General features: G+C 34.9%; 1 protein-coding gene and 1 pseudogene across 4 annotated transcripts in view; both read left to right on the plus strand.

Moving 5' to 3' along the window:
- MAP2K4 (mitogen-activated protein kinase kinase 4) overlaps positions 1 to 20,693 on the plus strand; it is a 123,454-nt gene that overhangs the window by 80,468 nt on the left and 22,293 nt on the right. For all 4 annotated transcript variants that reach the window (XR_008673003.2, XM_019013416.4, XM_055366913.2 and 1 more), the window contains 3 exons: positions 6,793 to 6,912; positions 9,373 to 9,424; positions 12,257 to 12,384. Coding sequence is in view for 3 of the 4 variants with exons in the window: in XM_019013416.4 (XP_018868961.1) it covers positions 6,793 to 6,912; positions 9,373 to 9,424; positions 12,257 to 12,384 (300 nt within the window). In the remaining variant the exon portion in view is untranslated. The remainder of the gene's footprint in view (positions 1 to 6,792; positions 6,913 to 9,372; positions 9,425 to 12,256; positions 12,385 to 20,693) is intronic.
- On the plus strand, positions 12,395 to 19,527 carry LOC129527913 (dynein light chain Tctex-type 1-like; annotated as a pseudogene).

A 20,693-nucleotide genomic window follows, 5' to 3' on the forward strand; every position in this document is an offset into this window, starting at 1 on the left:
TATATATATTCTTAACACTGTTTTTGGAGAGCAAAAGTTTTTAATGTTGATATAGGCCAATTTTTAAATTTATGTATTGTGCTTTTGATGTTGTGTATAAGAGCTCTTGTCTAACTCAAGCTCACTTAAGATTATCTCTTATGTATTCTCCTAGCAGTTTTATAGTTTTAGGTATCACGTTTATACTTATCCATTTGGAGTTAGTTTTTATATATATCGAGAGTTATATATTGATGATTTTTTTTTGCATGTGGATATCCTTTGCACCTTTATCAGATATCAGTTGTCCATACAGATGTGTGTCTGTTTCTGGAGTATCTGCTCTGTTCCATTGATCTGTTGTTTTTCTGTCTTTGCACTGATCTCACATGGTCTTGGACTACTCCAGCTTTATAGAAAGTCTTCAGATTTGAGAGTGTTGGTCCTTAAACTTTGTTCTTTTAAAAGTTGTTTCGGCTCTTTCATATCCTTTCTGTTTTCATGTGGATTTTAGAATCCACTTGTCGATTTCTACCAAAAAACCCGAAAAAAACCAACAACAAAAAAACAACCTGCTGAAATTTTTATTGGGATTTTGCTAAATTTGTAGGTCTACTGGGGGAGCATTGATATCTTAACAGTATTAAGTCTGTTGACCCTTTACTGTGGCATCTCACTTTATTATTTTACATCTTCTTTAATTTTTCTCAGCAATATTTTATAGTTTTCACTGTATAAGTCTTTCATGTTTTTGCTAGAGTTGCCCTTAAGTGTATAATATTTTTAATGCTAATACATATTTTTAAATTTAATTTTCTCATGTGACTAATATGCACAAATATCATTTGATTTTTTTATATTGATCTTGTGTGCAGCAACCTTGCTAAACTCAAATTCCAGTAGCTTTTTTTTACCTGCCTTCAGATTTACTACATAGATCATCATTTTGTCTGTGAATAAAGAAAGTTACTCCTTTCTTTCCCAATTAGTTCCTTTATTTATTTTTGTCTTGCCTTATTGCACTGGCTGGAACCTTCAGCATGCTGTTGAGTAGATACAGTGAGAGTAGACATCCTTGTTTTTTTTCCTGATCCTAGAGGGAAAGCATTCATGTTTCCTTCATTAAATATGATATTAGCTGTGGACTTTTCATATATATATATATTTTTTTAATCAGGTTAAGAAAGTTTCTTTTTACTCCTAGTTTGCTGAGAGATTTTGTCAGGAATGGATGTTAGATTTTGTCAAATTCTTTTTCCAGATCCTTGAGATGTTTTTGAGATGTATGGTTGGTTTGTTGTTTTAATAATGGTGAGTTATATGAATTGATTTCAGATATTAAACATAGCTTTTATTTCTGGGAGAAATCCAGTTGGTTAGGATGTTTTATCTTTTTTATCTATCATTGGATTCAATTTGTTAAATTACTAAAATTTAGCTAATTTGCTAAAATTCATTTAACATTTTTGTATCTATGAGAGACATTGATGTATAGTTTTCTTTTCTTATTTTTGTCTGACTTGCATCATTGTAAAGCTAGCCTCATAGGATGAGTTGGGAAGTATTTCCTCTTCCTGAATTTTCTGCAAGAATTTATATAGAATTGGTATTATTTTTTCTGTAAGTATTTGATGGAATTTACCAGTGAAGCCACTTGAACTTGGCAATTTCTTTGTGAGAATATTTTTGACTGAATATCCAGCTTCTTTCAAAGATATAGTTCTATTCAAGTTACGTATTTCTTGTCGAGTGATCTTTGGTATTTGTTTCTTTGAAGAAATTTATCCCTTTCATCTAAATTATCAAATTTATTGGAATAAAATTATTCATAATATTTCTTTTTTATTATTTTAATATTGGTAGAGTCTGTAGTGTGTTACTTCTGTCTTCCCTGTCTCCCCCTCCCTCCCACTTGTTTCTGATACTGGTAATTTATGTCTTCTTTTTTTCTTCCCAATTAGTCCAGCTAGAGGTTTATCAGTGTTATTGACGATCTCGATGAACCAGCTAGCTCTCAGTTAAATGATTTTCTTTTCTTTTCTTATCGTAAAAAAAAAAAAAAAAAAAAAAAAAAAAGTCAGGGTCTTGCTCTGTGGCCCAGGCTGGAGTGCAGTGCAGTGGCATCATCCTAGCTCAACCCAACCTTAAACTCCTGGGCTCAAGGGATCTTCCCACATCAGTCTCCTGAGTAGCTGGGACTACAGGCATGCACTACCACCACCCTGCTAATTGAATTTTTTTTTTTTTTTTTTTTTTTTTTTTTGGAGGTGAAGTCTCACTTTGTTGACCAGGCTAATCTCAAACTCCTGGCCTCAAGCCATCCTCCCACCTTGGCCCCCTAAAGCATTGGAATTACAGGTGTGAGCCATGGCGTCTGGCCTCAGTTACATGATTTTCTATATTGCTTTTCTATTATTATTTTTTTTGACGGGGAGCGGTGTTCGTTCTGATTGTGGTTTCTTCCTTTTACTTATTTTTGCTTAATTTGCTTTTTTTTGTTTGTTTCTTAAGGTGGTCCATGTTCCTTTTAAACTGTGAAATTTTTTAAACATAGACTAAATTACAGAGGAGAAACAGCTACGCAAATCCTATATTGGCATATTTACTCTTTATATGTCTTCAAATATTATAAATAGAATTAAAGCCCTCATCACATTTCCCTTTCCAGATCTCATCACTACCCTGAGTGTTTCCTTTAACTTGTTTGTTTAGGTCATCCATATGTGCATTTTCCCCTACATTTTACATAATATCGCTTTATGTATTTTCACATTTAAGTAAATGGAATCCTATATGCGTTCTCTATTGTACATTTTATTCAACATAGTTTTATTCAACATAGTTTTCAAGATTTATGTAAATATAGATTCGTAATATACAGATTTAGTTAATTTATTTTAACTGTAGTATTCTTATGATTAAATACACCTTTTTATTTTATTTTTTAGAAATAATCATAATGTAGATTGCTTCTCATTTTTTAATAATTATAAACAGCACAAAAATGAAGAATTGTTTTGCATGTCTCTTTGACAACTTAGGTTACAGATTATTTAGCATATGTCCCTGGAAATACAGTTGCTAAATTTAATGATACAAATGTCTCCAGCTGGACTACCGACTTAAATTTCCACCAAAATTTCTATATCAAGAATTGTATTTGGTATCAGCCATTCCTGACTGTTAGTAGCTTGCTTACTTTATAGTTTCAGTTGTTAAGGTTACCTCATGATCCACGTTGGCTCCTAGAGTTCAGCTATCATGTCCACACGAAGGAAAAGAAAAGGGAAGAACTAAAAGGATTTTCCTGGAGTCACAAACCAGTGGTTTTGTGTTGATACCTCTTTGGCTGCCTTTCTTTACATTTAAAGACTGGGAAATGTAGATTTTAGCCACATACATTGTACAGAGGAAAGGGGGAATGGTTATTTAGTATGCCATCAGCATTTACTCTCACAGATCTCCTTTTACCTGGTGTGTACTAACATTTGATAATAAACGTTTAATTTTTGGCAGTTTGAAATGGTATCTCACTTTTAAAATTGCATTTCCTTGCTTGGTGAGATACAGAATTTTTTACATGTATTTAGGCTTTTTTTAAAAAAAATTGCCTTTGATATAATTCTTCTGAGTTTGGTCTTTCCCTAATTAGTTTAGCATAACTCTTTATTATTCAGGATACTGATCTTTTGTTTCTTTACATCCAAATAGATGTTTTTGTCTCTTATTTTTAAACTTTTGGTATGTTGTCCTTGTTTATACACAAGTATTCATTATTATGGGGTTAAATTTAACAGGTCTTATCCTTTGTGATTTGTTGTTTTTATGTGTGTTCTTGGGAAAAATTTTTTTCCTATATAAAAGTCATGGAGAACTCTTAGAAAAAAAGTTTTAAACTTTTGCTTTTTGCAAAATCCATTTGGGAGTTTTTGTATATATATTTGTGAATGATTTAATGTCAGAATTTAATGTTTTTCTATATGGAAGGCCAGTTGTCCCAGCAGCATTCATTGAATAATGCATTCTTTTGCTATGATCTGCTTTGTTAACTTCTGTCATATATCAGATTTCTGTCTGTGCATGAACTTTTGCATCTGTTTCTTTGGTGTATTTATCTTTTATTTGTGATTGCTTCATAAAAAGTCTTTGTGTAGTAGGTCAGTATCTCTTCTTTAAAATTATCTTAGTTATTCTTGGCTCTACTTTAATATAAGCTTTAGGGTCAGCTTGTTCAGGTCCTTGAAAATTTTGATTAGAATTTAACTGAATTCTTAGATTAATTTGGGAGAATTTGACGTGCTTCTCATCTTGAATCTTCACATTTGTAATCATGGTCTGCCACTCCATTTGTTCAGGTTATTGTTATGTCCTTTAGTAACATTTTATATTTGTTTTCATAAAAGTTCTGCCTATTTTATTAGATACATTTCCTGGTGACTTAGTTTATATTTTATTGAGAATGATATCTTTTTAAGTTTATTTTCGAATTAGTTATTGGTATATGTTATTGGTTATATACGGATCTTTAGGAACCCTTCCTTATGTTACCTTAGTAGTTGAGTTGTTCATCGTTCTCCAGCTTTTTTTCCCCTAATAAACCCACATTTATTCACTTCTTCTGCATTTCAGACCTGTGGTCATCCTGTTTTCTGCTTGAGCATGACAGTCATGCTGCTGTCACTACCTTTTTCAGGCAGCTCAAAGCATTTCATTTTTTAAATACAGCTCATTGCCATTGTCTTGCTTGTATGACCAAAAGGAACTGTCAGAGAGATAAGAAGGTTACATTAGGTTATGTTCCTTAAAAATTACAAAGACCTCTCTATCTCATTGCTCTTTTCTGTCCCCCCTTCTCATCTTCAGTTCTCGGTTTACTTGTTACCTTTATTCTCCCACTCCCATGTCCATCTTTCTCTTTTGTTTGCCAATATTTCCCTTCCTTCTCCCTTCCATTTGGTAACTATAGTTTTTAGCACCTGCCAGGCACTTAGTTTGTGCTTTGCATATGTTAACTCATTTGCCCTTTATCACAGTCCACTGAGGATGGTGGGGCAGTCTCATTTCATAGATGAGGATGCGAGGAGGCCCAAGCTTATATAAGTAGAAAGTAGGAGAGCTTGGATAATGTCAGGCTTTTCAGACTGCTAATGTCATTTTTTTTTCCGCTTTGCTATATTATTGAGGTTGTTTCTTTCTACTGTTTTTATAAGTGGATGAGGTAAATCTCTAATAAGATTTTTTAGTAAACCTATTTAGATAGTGTCTCTAAAATAAAGCTGTGTCTGTTTTGGGTGGGGGGTGTTACTCGATCTTTCATGATAGCCATTCTCATAGATCACTCTAAAGAAAAAGAGATTTACAGAGAGAAGAAAGATTTAAATGCAGAAATAATAAGTAAAATTTACTACGTCAAATATGCTTTACAAAAATATTATGTATAGCCATGTATCTATGTGAATGTTCTAGAAAGTGGTCCTTTTGTAAGAGTGCATTGCAAACGTTGATAGAAGAAACACATTAGGGACAGTGGATTCTATTCATGGGTAGTGTATTGTTCTGGGCAAGTAATTTTACTTTTAACAGGCATTAATCTCCTATATAATCCAAGGACAGGATTGATTATATAATTATTATATAATCGAAGGATAGGAGATTAATGGGTAGAAAATCTTTGATGATACAGCTGTATTTATAAATAAGTAACAACATACAGAACTGTATAATTTTTTAAAAATCATTTTGATAGTATTTTCATTTTTGTAAGGTAGTTTGTAGTTCTTGTTCATCTGTGTATCCTGTACTTTTACAGTTATAATCATGGTATCTACTTTTATTTTTTATTTTTTCATGACTCATGCATCTCTCTCATGAACTGTATTCATTTTCAAAAAAATTGATTTTAGATAATCTCTTTAATGTTGTTGTATTCCCTTTTGTGAGATAGTTCATCGGTTTCTAGTTTTGTTTTGTTTTTTCTTTTTGTAATTTATGGAACATTTAAGTTACATTCCCAGTCATAGGATGATTCTATAAAATGGTATCAACACATTTATTTCTGTTTTATTGTCAAATTGCTTTCAAATTGGTTTAAAACAATCTATAATGCAAGAAATGTTTGAATGATTCAGTTTAATTATAGCCAGCATCCAGTCATTTAACAAGTGTTAATATATTGAGTCTTTGTTCTGGCAGAGGTTACATTCTAGTAGGGAATATATGAGACAAACATAATAAATAAGTAAATTACACTTTATATTAGAGGATGATGAAGGCTTTACAGAACAGAGCAGGATAAGGGAGTGCCTGATGGGATGACTTGCTCTTTGCATCAGTTAAAGTAGGCCTCACTGAGAAGGTGGCATTTGTACAGGGTCTTGAGGCATGGGATTTACTTTATGTATTTTTGTCTTTTTCCTTTTTTTTTTTTTTTGGCTAATTTAAGAAGTTTATGTAGTCTCTTAAGATTACTGTCATCTATTTTCATTGTTAGAATGGTTTTCTACACATTTCCTTTTTTTTTTCTATTTTGGCAAAATTTGAAATTTTAATGAAAGTACAGAAGTTTTCTGTGTAAGCCTGTCCCTGTCCATACAATTAAAGAGTGGGGAAAATTGGCTTTAACTACATTGTTTATGTTTAAACCTGAGTAGAATATTCTGCTGAAGGCTTTAACAAGAAAACAAAAATTATTACTAGTTTGACATTTGAAATAAGCAAGAATAAGATTGCTCCTTTCTATTGTATTTCCATTTTAAGTAAAGGCAAGGTGATATTTAAGATGTATAAGAATAACAGATATTTGTTATTTTATAGGGTGACTGTTGGATCTGTATGGAACTCATGTCTACCTCGTTTGATAAGTTTTACAAATATGTATATAGTGTATTAGATGATGTTATTCCAGAAGAAATTTTAGGCAAAATCACTTTAGCAGTAAGTACCTGGTCTTTAAATTATTCATTGTGTATATAGTTATATAGAGATGCTGCTGGAGTTTTGAATGCACATATTTGAGTGTCACTCACAGTACCTTCCTGAAAATAATTCATAGTTAATAACCAGAGACAAAGTCACTTCTGTGGGGTAGTTAACACAATAGGTCATAATGGTCTCGATAAATACTGCCAATGTTCTTTCCCTTTGAATCTCAATGAGTCATAACAGACTGTTCTGTAAATAAAGCTAGGAAAAGCAGTTTTCTGTTCATTTTTTCCTGTTGCTTTAACTATTTTTAAATAGGTTATATTACCACAGTTATCCCGAAATTAATCAGAATCACAGCAGTCTCCTTGAAGCCCCATAATTGAAGCCCTTGGACAAAGTATGTTTACTGTGATTTAAGATTTTGGTTACTCCATAATTGAAGCCCTTGGACAAAGTATGTTTACTGTGATTTAAGATTTTGGTTATTCAGTCTAAACTATTTAAAATTTTGACTAGCAGTTTCAGGGGCCAGTGTTACTACTAAATTTGGTTAACTCACTTTTACCAGAGTACCAAAAAAGAAAATAGGTACTTTTTTACATATGTGTTTATAGTTTTGAAAGTGAATTGATCACTTTGTTTCTTGCTCTGAATCTTTTGTAAATTTTTTTTCCTAAAGGAAAAAGATAATTTACTTTTTATAGAGCAAAATTCATAAGATTCTTAGAAACTCCTGAGAATCTGAGCTAATGGCATGTTCTAGGTTAGTTGATATATAAACTAAATCATACAGGAAATTGTAAAATAGATACTTTGGTTGCATGTAATTTCCTAGCTCTTCCTTACCTGCATACTCCCCCTCCAATGTAGTTCACCAAGATATATACTCTTTCAAATAATTTCATAAAAAGATTTTATGAAATCATTTTATTTTTAAATTTTATAAAAATAATTGTATAAAAAGAAGCTAACTTAGACTAGAAACTTATTATTTAGCGGGGTATATGAAATTTTACAATGATTAGTTTAGCCATCTCTCTCTAATATATTAAACCCGTGTTATCTTGAAACTTACTATTCGTAATAATTATAATAATAGAAAAATGATAATAGCTAATGGTTATTAAATGCTTATTTGCATCAAACTATTTGTGACATTAAATCTTCATAGTAACTCTCTGTGGTAAATAGTGTTACCTCATTTTTATGAATGATAAATCTGAAGCATAGACAGATTAAATAATTAATGTGCTTTGAAGTGTATAAGTGGTAAATAATCTAAATCCAGGCAGCCTGATCCCAGAACCCTGCTCTTAACCGCTGTATAACAGGGTGACCATGAAATTAGAAAACAGAAAATTATTTTATCATATATTGCAATATAAAGAATATATACTGTAAAAAATGATTTATTCCATATTTGCCTAAGTCAAGACTTGGTGATCACTTTATATATATTAAGCGCACATGTAAAATACTTTGTGTTTAGTCTCTTCTTGCTAATTAATAAACCAGCAAACAAGCATAGCTATTCACAACAAATTTATGTGTTCTACATTTCTTGTACCTAGCAGCTTGACGTCAGCAAAGACGTCACCTTACAGCAAATAGTTGGCCTGTTGTTTAGTTCTCTTTTAGTTTGAGGTTGTGTCTCTCTTCTTTCCCTTCCTGAAGAAATGTGTAATTTTCTGATCATGATCAGTGACCAGGCAACAGGATAAATTCCCACAGTGGTGAACAGAGTTTACACTAGCTCTTCAAAAATCACCTTGAAGGCTTAGCATCCAATGAAGGTGGTTGATGATGAGGAACTGAGAGTTTAGAAAACTTTTTATTTACTACTGGACTTAGAAATTGAAATCAATTTTGCTGCAGGTTATTACTCTTAGTTGAAATGGAACCAACTCAGTGATCATTGTTGTCCTGTTTTTATTTTTGAACATTTTAGAGGCCAGGCACAATGATTCATGCCTGTAATCGCAGCAGTTTGAGAGGCTGAGGCAGAAGGATCGCTTGAGCCCAGGAATTTGAGATCAGCTTGGGCAACATAGTGAGAACCCTGTCCATACTAAAGATGTAAAAAGTTAGCCAGGCATGCATCTGTAGTCCCAGCTACTTGGCAGGCTGTGGTGGGAGCGAGACCCAGTCTCAAAATAAAAAGGGGGGAAAAAAAAAGGAAATTTTAGGTTGGAGATAGAAAAAAAGATAAAATTTTAAATGAATTATTAAACAAATTATACGTTACTGGGTTTTTTGTTTGAGCTATCAGGGAACAGCATATAAAGGCAACTAAGCTTTTAGATCTAAAATTATTCAGTATCTTTGGTTAACAAGAAATGACAAAATATTGAAATATTAAGCTTAAAATGTATGCAGAGGACTACACGGGATATTACTTGTGATAAACTGTTGTGCTGTTTGAATAAAAAGAAACAAGTTGTTTATCCCATCTCTCCTTTTTCTCCCTAGACTGTGAAAGCACTAAACCACTTAAAAGAAAACTTGAAAATTATTCACAGAGGTGGGTATGGATTGGTATTTTTTGTAATAGAAATTAACTTTTTTCTCCTAATTGGTGAAACGGTTATTGAAAATTACAGTGTCACTGTATAAACTTTCCTAAAATATTTGTATTTTTAGCAAAAAATGCTTTATGTACTTTAAAACTCTATTACTGCTATTTTTTTCTTTGGGATTCAATAAATTTCAGTCTATCTTAGTATGTTGGACTTAGAAACTGAAATAGATTTTGCTGCATGTTGTTATTATTATTAGTTGAAAAATAATTATTCATTTGCCTGATAGATAATGTTTTTCTGCATACAAATAAGGCATCGAGGTGGTCTTGTGGGCATTCAAAGAAGAATCTGAGGGATAGTACCCTCAAGCATTTTAAAGGCACGCTATCCCTGTCTGTTGTTTCTTCTTCACATTAGAGGATGTTTCTAAATTGAGAGAAATCTTTTAATTAGTATTATAAGTTGAAATTTCTCTAAAGCATGTTGTATTTGTGTAAACAGTGATCTTGCCTTTATTAGATACATATTCAAATGAAGCATTTGATGTAGTTGAAGGCCAGACCTAGAAAAGTAGTAACCCTGTGGGAATCCTGAATTTAATCCAGCAAATAGATGAAGTGCTTGCTTTACTTATTACTGTGCTAGACTCAGGGTAATGAGGTGCTGGCTTTGAGGAAACACACCGAATCACTACCCCTCAGCAAATTTGTGACAGAAAAACCTAAGACAGTAAGTGGCAGTGTGTGATTTAGCCTGACAGTAAATAGGAAGGAAAGTAAAGGGTCAAAATGAAGAGAAGTGAAAAATTTCTAATTCTGGGAGACAATTTCTAGTGGTTAAAGAAATTAGTAATTGGGCCATTTATTTAAGTTCTTTTGTTTGTGGTTGACACTAGGCCACTGAAATTAGTGAACCTTGAACATCAGTAAACTTTATTTAATTTTGTTTGGCTTAATGCTTGTTAGAAATAATATCATTTTTTCTTTTGGCCTAAAATTATGTAGAGTTAGGTCCCTAAACAAAATTCTTTGTTTCTCTTGTATTTCTTCTTGTTCTTGTCTTGATTTTTTTTTTTTTCCCTCTTTGTTAGCTGTGTTCTGTAATTATGAGAGTAGCACCTTTGAGGCATTTGATAGTTACCTTAGGGATATTTACTGATCACAGTAAAGCACCAAGGTACTGCCTGGGGAGTAGTTGAATAAAATAAAAAAACTTCAGAAGTAACTTTTATTGTTCTCTTACTAAATAAAGTGATGAGTTTATAGCAGTCTTTTATCAGTTAGGATCAGTTAGCTTTTTTGTTGGAGTCAGTGCTTTTGATTACAAGTAATAGAAAATCCTGATAACTCTCTTTAAACTTCAGGGAAATTCATTATCTGTCATAATTAGTCCAAAGATGGGGTGGCTCAAAGCACAATATGACTAGGGGTCAAGTTGCTCCTCTTGCTTCTGTCCTCCTTCATGTGTTAAGTCTGTCCTCAGGGTAGTAACAACTAGAGCAGTTCCCGCTATCATGTCTATATGTGGCTGCCTCGTGAAGAAGAGGTGCTCTCGTGCTGTGCAGCTCTGTAGGGAGTATGGAAACTTTTCCCACGTCTCTAATACCTTTTCTTGGCTCATTCACCAGAAGTGCCTCATGCCCTTAAACCAGCTACTATCAAGAAGCATGAGACTACCCTTATAAAACTTATACCAGCCAACAGCCAGGTTTTCGAGGTGTGGATGTTGATGAGAAGAGATACTTCAATAAAACACAGGTTCTGTTAGAAAGTATGGATGGGGCTGGGTGTGGTGGCTGACACCTGTAATCCCAGCACTTTGGAGACCAAGGCAGCCGGATCACTTGAGGTCAGAAGTTCGAGACCAGCCTAGCCAACATGGTGAAACCCCATCTCTACTAAAAATACAAAAATTAGCCAGGTGTGGTGGTGCATGCCTGTAATCCCAGCTACTCGGGAGGCTGAAGCAGAAGAATCGATTGAACTTGGGAGGCAGAGGTTGCAGTGAGTGGGGATTGCGCCACTGCATTCCAGCCTGGGTAAAAAAGAGTGAGACTCTTGTCTCAAAAAAAAAAAAAAAAAAAAAAAGCATGGATGGTTAGGAATGGATGTTTGATAGGCCCACAGCTGTTTCGATCATGGTAAGAGATCTTTACTGAGTTTTTTTGTGGATCACCTTCTGAGTTACATTTAGATGTTTTCTGCATCCTATATTTTAAAACCTTATTTTTTATTCATTGAGCCAGGATAGTGACAAGGACGTGGATAAAAGGACTGAGCTATGGATAGAGAATTAGTTGACACATACTGGTAGTGACTTGATTGTCAATGAGAAAGGGATTTGACATTCCTTATATTTTGACTGTTATGCAATGAATCTGGACTAAGTAAATGAATTTGTAAGCCTCTTGAAAACAATTTAATGCCTAAATTTCTTGTGAAAATTTTTTTTGATATTCAGTTTTTAAGCACTGGCATTCAGAAAATTGTTTTCCTTTCTCATTTTCAATAGAAGAAAACCATTGTTTTTTCTGTGTTTTATAAATATGAAGATGTTAAGAGAAAAATCAATCCCCATCTATATCTTACAGATTAATGTTTGTGAAATAACTTTTACTGTTACATTTACACAATTATAGTTATTAAAGCTACATGTTTAAAACATGAATAATTATTGTATGTGATAAATGAAGATGTTTTACTTCTTATATATCTTAATTTAAGGACTTGACCACTTATGTTGTCTAAGGTTTTTCAATATTTTTGCTTTAAGTGAAGCCTTATGTAACTTAGGAAGAAGCTAATTGTATACTGAATGATATCTATGTCTTGCAGATATCAAACCTTCCAATATTCTTCTGGACAGAAGTGGAAATATTAAGCTCTGTGACTTCGGCATCAGTGGACAGCTTGTGGACTCTATTGCCAAGACAAGAGATGCTGGCTGTAGGCCATACATGGCAGTAAGTGTTAAGTCCAGGCCTTCTTGCTTGATAGTCATTGCACAGAGAGCCTGTGCTCTTTTGTGCTGGCCATCAGTCATACGGTTTTACCATGAAACTGCTAGAATATTTCCCTTACCCTAAGGCCCAAGCTCAGGTCCTAGCCTCTCCATGAAACTTTGCTAAATTATCCCAGTCAGCTCCTGTTTTCATTGTCTTGCTTTATTTCTCTTACTTGGTATTTAGCAGTTGTGGTCTTCTCTGATTATTGTTTTTTCATTATATTGAACTCAACTCATTAAACAGATGGTAACTTCTCAGAAAGTTCCCACCATCCCTTAGTGAGACAAATGGGAAGCCTTGAGTTCATTAGCAGAATTCACTATGTATTACAGAGTCTGAAGCTGTATGTTTTGAATATTGTTAGTCCTTTTTTTTAGGGGTAGATGAAGCACACCAACAAATGCAAAGGTAGAGGCCTTCAGTATTTTGCAACCTGGAGCCTCTTTTCCTGCAAAGAGACAGATGTACACTATCCATCCATAGATATCACACTCGTCTTACCCCAGTATATTTGCATACAGTGTTCCTACAGCCTGGATTTTGATCTGTATTTGAATGAAAATGTAGTGTCTGTATTTCAGACATTTCCCTAGGTGTTAATGTCTTTCTTCAATGTTGCCATGGTTCTTTGGGGACCAGCACACTACTAAATGTGACACATAAGGTTTTGTGGTTGTTTCTTGAGGCCTTCCTGCCAGCAGCGTTTCTTTCCATCTTTGTAGACTCTTTTAAACTAAAGATAAGCTTAGAATTGAATAAAGTTGTTCTTTCTTGGTTTCCTCCTTGATATATATGTTTTCAAACCTAGTGCTATAAAAAAAAAGTAAGAGTCACAGGCTAGATATTATAGGTGTTCTAGATTATTTATGAATGGATAGGCTTAGTGCTACTACAAATTCAACTTACTGCATTTTTCAATCCTCTTTTGGTTTTGTTATATCTTCCCATATCACTTTTTCTTCAGATGAACATGTAAAAGGGGTGTGTGTGTGTGTGTGTGTGTAGACACCTAACCTGTGTGGTAAGACCTTTTAAACTTTTGGTTTTGTGGATGTTAACTGGCTGGGCAGATTTCTTGACTCAGTTTGGAAGATCATTTGTTTATCATGATAACTAGGGATAAATGGCACAATAGTTTCAAAGGCAAGAAATAAAAAAAATTAGACATGGAGTATTTGGGAAATATGATTTACATATTTATTAAGGATACCCCGAGAATGAACTGAAATTGTTATCTACAGTTTTAGGGCTTGTCTCGATACTAACAGTGACTAAATGTTTTTGTTGTGTGACACTAAGAATTATATTTGATTGAAGCAGGCTTTGAAAATGCAATTGCAGCCCAGATAAAGTAGAATATTTTGAATTCAGCTTTCTAAGAAAGACTCAGACTTTCTTTAAAACAGACTTTCGTCATTCTTGTGCAGAGATATGCTTTGCAGGCCCAGGAGATGTAAGACTTCTGTTTTCCTGCTGACCTTCATCTGTGGAACACAAAGGCTGATAAACTCTTGGCCTCTAATCTTTACTGGACCAAATGAAATTCTTCTGTCCATTCTCATCTTTCAAAGCCTGTTATAGATAGACAAGAACTCAATCAATGTTAATTTTAAAAGCCTTCAAGTGGTTTGACTTTTCTTCAGATATTGACAAAACCTATTGGAGGTATATCATTTTATTTGAGATTTATAATTGTCTTTAGTCTACAGGACTTAGGATTACTCATTAGATTGTGCAACATAAAAAAGTAAATAAAATTTAGAGTTTACACATAAATTTTCCCGTAAACTGATTTCCTGTAAACATTTTCCCAACTCCATACCCTCATGTAGGTACAGTCTTATGTTGCTTAACCGTGGGAATATGTTCTGAGAAGTGTGTTGTTAGGCAATTTTGTTGTGCAAAATCATAAGAGTGTACTTACACAAACCTAGATGGTATAGCCTACTACACACATAGGCTATATGGTACAGCCTGTTGCTTCTAGACTACAAGCCTATACAGCATGTTACTGTACTAAATACTGTAGGTAATTATATCACAACAGCAACTATTTGTGTGTCTAAATATAGAAAAGGTACGGTCAAAATATGGTATAAAGGAGGTAGAGGTGATGGGCCGGAGGAAAGATGGAAGACTACCAGGCTGCGGAGGAGACTGCTTTTGTTGTTGATGAAGTGAGCAAATTGTAAAAGAGGCTATAGAAAGCACAATTGGTGGTAATGCTTATCAACACAGCAAAGTGAACCAGTGGAACACAAATGTAGTAGAACAAACTTCAAGCCAACTCACCAAGCTGGGAAAACCACTTAAATACATTGTGACCTGTGTAATTATGCAAAAGAATGGAGCTGGATTACACATGGCAAGTTCCTGCTTCTGGGACAGCTCTGCTGACAGGAGCTGCACCGTGCGATGGGAGAATAAAACCATGTACTGCATCGTCGGCACCTTTGGACTGTGTATTGGACCTCCTAGTCCAGCCTGTGACCTTCCTCCGGTAGTTCATCTTCTAACACCAGCTATGAATTGAGTGAACTCTTTTCTCGTTCTTTTTAAGTCTGTTTTGTGGCACTCTCAAAATGTAGAGAAAAAAACCAAATGACCGCACTGTTACATGAACTGTGCACTGAAGTCAGGTGAGTATCCCTGTAGGTCGCCTGCAGCCTGCATTGCCACTTGTAACTCTGAATATTTCTTTTCAAAGGTGCTAAAATCTGAAATCTGCTAGTGTGAAACTTGCTATACTGTCTGAAATGATTCAAATACACTAATTTTCCATACTTTATACTTTTGTTAGAATAAATTATTCAAATCTAAAAAAATATGGTATAAAAAATAAAGAATGGTTCACTGGTATAAGGCACTAATCATGAATGGAGCTTACAGGACTAGAAGTTGTTCTGGATGAGTCAGTGAGTGAGTGGTAAGTGAATTTGCAGGCCTAGGATGCTACTGTAGACTTTATAAACACTGTACACTTAGGCTACATGACATTTATAAAAATTTTTTTCTTCAGTAATAAATTAACCTGAGTGTACTGTAACTTTTTTACTTTATACACTTTTTAATTAAAAAATTTTTTTTTTACTTTTTTGTATTAACACTTAGCTTAAAACACAAACACACTGTACAGCCGTACAAAAATATTTTCTTTCTTTATATCTTTATTCCATAAGGCTATTCTGTTTACTTGTTTATTCTTTTTAAGCTTTTTTGTTAAAAACTAAGACATCATTCTAGGCCTGTACATGGGCGGGATCAATCACTGTCTTCTACATCCACATCTTGCCCCACTGGAAGGTCCTCGGGGCAGTAACACGCAGGGAGCTGTCATCTCCTATGATATCAATGCCTTCTTTGTAATACCTCCTGAAAGACCTGCCAGAAGCTGTTGATAACTTTTTTTTAAATAAGTAGAAGGACATCAAGTATAGTGTACTGTACATAATTGTATGTGCTATACTTTTAAATGACTGGCAGTGCAATAGGTTTGTTTAAAACAGCATCACCACGAGCGCGAGTAATGTGTCACTCTATGTTATGAGGGCTATGGTGTCATTAGGAGATAGGAATTTTTTGGCTCCCTTATAACCTTATGGGACAACCTTTGTATATGTGGTCTGTCGTTGACCAAAATGTTGTTTTGCAGCACGAGACAATTTCTGTATGTGGGTATGGATGTGCCAAACCACCTGAAAGTTAGTTGCAGATATCATGCATTTTATTCTAAACACTTCAGTGCATATCTCCGAAGAAAAAGACCATTCTTCTACATAACCACGATATCATTACCACACCTAAAAAAAACAAACAAGAATGTCATCTTTGAGCATCCCCATTCCAAAAATTCAAAACCCGAAATGCTCCCAAATACGAAACGTTACCAACACTAGTATGACCCAAGTGGAAAATTCACCTGACCTTATGCGATGGGTCACGTTCAAAATGCAGGTGCACCACATCTTGTTGATTCAGTGTTCCCAAGGTAAAAAAAAAAAAAAACCCTTGTGGCCCCCTTTAGCTGCAATATATCTTTTCCACACATGCCCAGATTTTCCCCACATAAGCATGCCTACAAAGGGTAATAAAATGGCATGTATGCAGGCAAGATGTGCTAATGACAGGTTCCACACTATACCTCACATGGGGCCAAGACCTACCTGCATTACTCACTGTATTTTTTTGCTCATTTTTTGCTCAGTAGCTTAAAGTTAATGTTGAAAATGTCAAAGAGGCCTGCAGATACCCCTAGAGAGACAGCAGTTTGTTAAAGGGGATAAAGGGGAAGTGTTTATGTTTATAGCACAGAAAGTCAAGCTGTTAGAGAAACTGGACAATGGTGTAAATGTGAAATGTCTTACAGAAAAGTGTGGTGTTCGTATGAGCACCATATATGACCTGAAGAAACAGAAGGAGGAACTGCTGAAGTTCTGTGCTGAAAGTGATGAACAAAAGTTACTGAAAAATAGAAAAACACCACATAATAGCTAAAAATGAAGATCTTGGTAATGTATTAAAAGAGTGGATCTGTCAGACTCACAGTGAACACATGCCATTTGATGGTAATGCTCATCATGAAATGAACATCTATCATGAAGAACTGAAAATTGAAGGGAACTGTGAAGATTCAACAGACTGGTTATAGAAATTTAAGAAAAAACATAGCATTAACTTTTTAAAGATTTATGGTGATAAAGCATCTGCTGATCATGAAGCAGTGGAGAAATTCATTGACGAATTCGCCAGGGTTATTGATGATGAAAATTCAACATCAGAACAGGTATAGTGCTGATGAAACATCACTGTTTTGGCATGATTGCCCCAGAAAGACACTACAGCTGATGAGACAGCCCCTGCAAGATTTAAGGATGCCAAGGGCAGAAAAACTGTGACGGGATGTATTAATGCAGTAGGCCCGTAGAGGTATAAATCTATAGGAGGCAAAAGCCTGCATCCTTCCTGTTTTCAAGAAGTGAATGTCTTACCAGTCCATTATTATACTAATCAAAAGGCCTGGATCACTCGGGATACCTTTTCTGATTGGTTTCATAAACATTTTGTACCAGTGCCTTATGCTTATTGCAGGGAAGCTGGACTGAAAGAAGAGTGAAAGATTTTGTTATCCATTGACAACTGTTCTGCTTATGCTGCAACTGAAATTCTCATAAAAAATAATGTTTATGCCATGTACTTTCACCCAAATGTGACTTCATTAATTCAGCCATGTGACCAGGATATCCTTAGATCAGTGAAGGGTAAATATAAAAACACTTTCTTGAACATCATGCTAGCAGCAGTGAACAGAGGTGTGGGTGTGGAAGGTTTTCAGAAGGCGTTTAGCATGAAGGATGTCATACATGCTGTTGCCAGCACTTGGCCAACAGTGACTAAGACACAGTCATGCCTGCTTGGCATAACATCTGGCCTGTGACTATTCAGTGATGATGATGATGATGAACAAGGTAGTGACTTGGATGGATTCCATATGTTAAAGTGAGAAAAAAATGATATCTGACCTCCTTTTATATGCAAAAAATACATCTTTAGAGTCTGTCAGTAAACTGAAAGAAGGGGATATTAAAGAAGTTTTTATTATCAAATTAATGAAGCTTCAGTTTTTCATTTATTGACCAATGATGAAATAGCTGAAATGGTTCTGAATCAAGGTAAACATGATACTTAGTGATAATGAAGATGATGTTAACAACGAGGAAGAAATGCCCATAGACAAAGTGCACATTCTGCATATCAAAAGAAACTATCAACAGAGTAAACGGACAATCTGCAGAATGGGAGAAAATATTTACAAATAACTATGCATCTCACAAAGTTCTAATATTCAGCATCTATAAGGAACTTAAATTTATAAGAAAGAAAACAACCTCATTAAAAACTGGGTAAGGACGTGAACAGACACTTTTCAAAAGAAGACATGCATGCATCCAACAAGCATATGAAAAACACAATGTCACTGATTATTGGAGAAATGCAAATCAAAACCACAATGAGATACATCTCACACCAGTCAGAATGGCTGTTAAAAAAAGTCAAAACAACAGATGCTGGTGAGGTTATGGAGAAAAGGGAATACTTATATACTGTTGGTGGAAATGTAAATTAATTCAACCATTGTGGAAAGCAGTGTGGTGATTCCTCAAAAAGCTAAAAACAGAATTGTCATTCAACCCAGCAGTTCCATTACTGGAAATGGGTATATACCAAAAGGAATAGAAGTCATTCTGTCATAAAGACACATACACACATATGTTCATTGCAGCACTATTCACAATAGCAAAGACATGTAATCAACCTAAATGCCCATCAGTGGAAGACTGGATAAAGAAAATGTGGTACATATACACTGTGGAATACTCTATAGCCATAAAAAAGAATGAGAGCATGTCCTTTGTGGGAACATGGATGGAGCTGTAGGCCATCCATTAATATCTAAGGATACTTACTTAGCAAACTAATGCAGGAACAGAAAATCAAATACCACATGTTCTCATAAGTGGGAGCTAAATGATGAGAACACCTGGACACAAAGAGCAACAAAACAGACACTGGGGCCTACTTGAGTGTGGGAGGTGGGAGAGGATCAGAAAAAATAACTATTGGGTACTAGGCTTAGTAACTGGGTGACCAAGTGGTCTGTACAACAGACCTCTGTGGCATGCGTTTACCTATATAACAAACCTGCATGTGTAATCCTGGGCCTAAAGTAAAAGTTTAAAAAAAATAAAAATTAGGCCGGGTGCGGTGGCACATGTCTGTAATCCCAGCACTTTGGGAGGCCAAGGTAGGCGGATCACTTGAAGCCAGGAATTCAAGACCAGCCTGGCCAACATGTGAAACCCCATCACTACTAAAAATACAAAAATTAGCCAGGCACAGTGGCACATGCCTGTAATCCCAGCTACTCAGGAGGCTGAGGCATGAGAATTGCTTGAACCCAGGAGGCAGAAGATGCAGTGAGCTGAGATTGTGCCACTACACTTCAGCCTGGGCAACAGAGCAAGATTCTGTCTCAAAAAACATATATATAAATAAAAAGGAAAAAAACTAAAAAAAATTTAAAAAAAAAAAAGGAAACAAGCTCCCTCATCCCCCCCCATAAAAAAGAAAAAATGCTCTTGATGAAAATGTGTAATGGACTCATTAAAGGATTAGAGCAGTATGCATTCATAACACAACAAGAAATCATGTTAGTTTATAAAACTGAAGAGAGACTCCTAAGACAAAAACCATTGTTAGTGAGGCAGATGACTTGGGAGGAAACATTTTACAAAGCCATCTAGCAGAATGCCTCCTCATTACTAGAGGACCCACTTCTGGCCCCTCAAATGCTTCTGATGTTTCTTCTCACCTAAAAAAATAAAATACAGTGTACAATAGCCTTTTAATCAAAACACAGCATTGTAGTTGGAGGTTGAAAGCTTGTAGCTGTTTGTTGTTGCTGCTGTTTAACAGTTGATGCAGGTATTCTGGCGATGCTACTGTGCTGCTTAGTTCCCCAGAACTCATTGTTTTTCACTGTATTGATGCGTCATATTTTTTACTGTTAAGTATTTGTGTGAACAAGTGTAAGACAATGATTGCCTATTAATAGCATGTAAATTCCGAGTCCGGAATGATGGTGATGCCCAGCAACCATAGATTGTCTACCTGGGTGGCTGAGATAGTGACACTTTTGCTTTTTGGTGCTTCAGTGTACACAAACTTTGTTTCATGCACAAATTTATTTAAAATATAAAATTACCTTCAGGCTGTGTATATAGTTGTATATGAAACATAAATAAATTTCACATTTAGACTTGGGTCCCATCCCCAAGATATATTATTATGTATATGCAAATATTCCAAAATTTGAAAAAATCCGAAATCGAAACACTCAGGTTCCAAGCTTTTTGGATGAGGATTTTGGATGAGGAATACTCAATCTGTATTATCTAATACATAGTTCATACTCACATTTCCCATATGTCAAAAAAACTATCTTTTAGCTGTCAATCCAGGGTCACATTAAGATTCCATACCAGCTACTCAGGAGGCTGAGGCAGGAGAATGGCGTGAACCCGGGAGGCGGAGCTTGCAGTGAGCCGAGATCGCGCCACTGCACTCCAGCCTGGGTGACAGAGCGAGACTCCGTCTCAAAAAAAAAAAAAAAAAAAAAGATTCCACATTGATTTTAGTTGTTACATTATTTTAATATATACTGGGCTTGATCATTCTTTTTGTTTTCTGTGACATTGGTGGTTTTGGAA

This window comes from Gorilla gorilla, chromosome 19 (assembly GCF_029281585.2).
Source record: "Gorilla gorilla gorilla isolate KB3781 chromosome 19, NHGRI_mGorGor1-v2.1_pri, whole genome shotgun sequence".
NCBI lineage: Eukaryota > Metazoa > Chordata > Mammalia > Primates > Hominidae > Gorilla > Gorilla gorilla.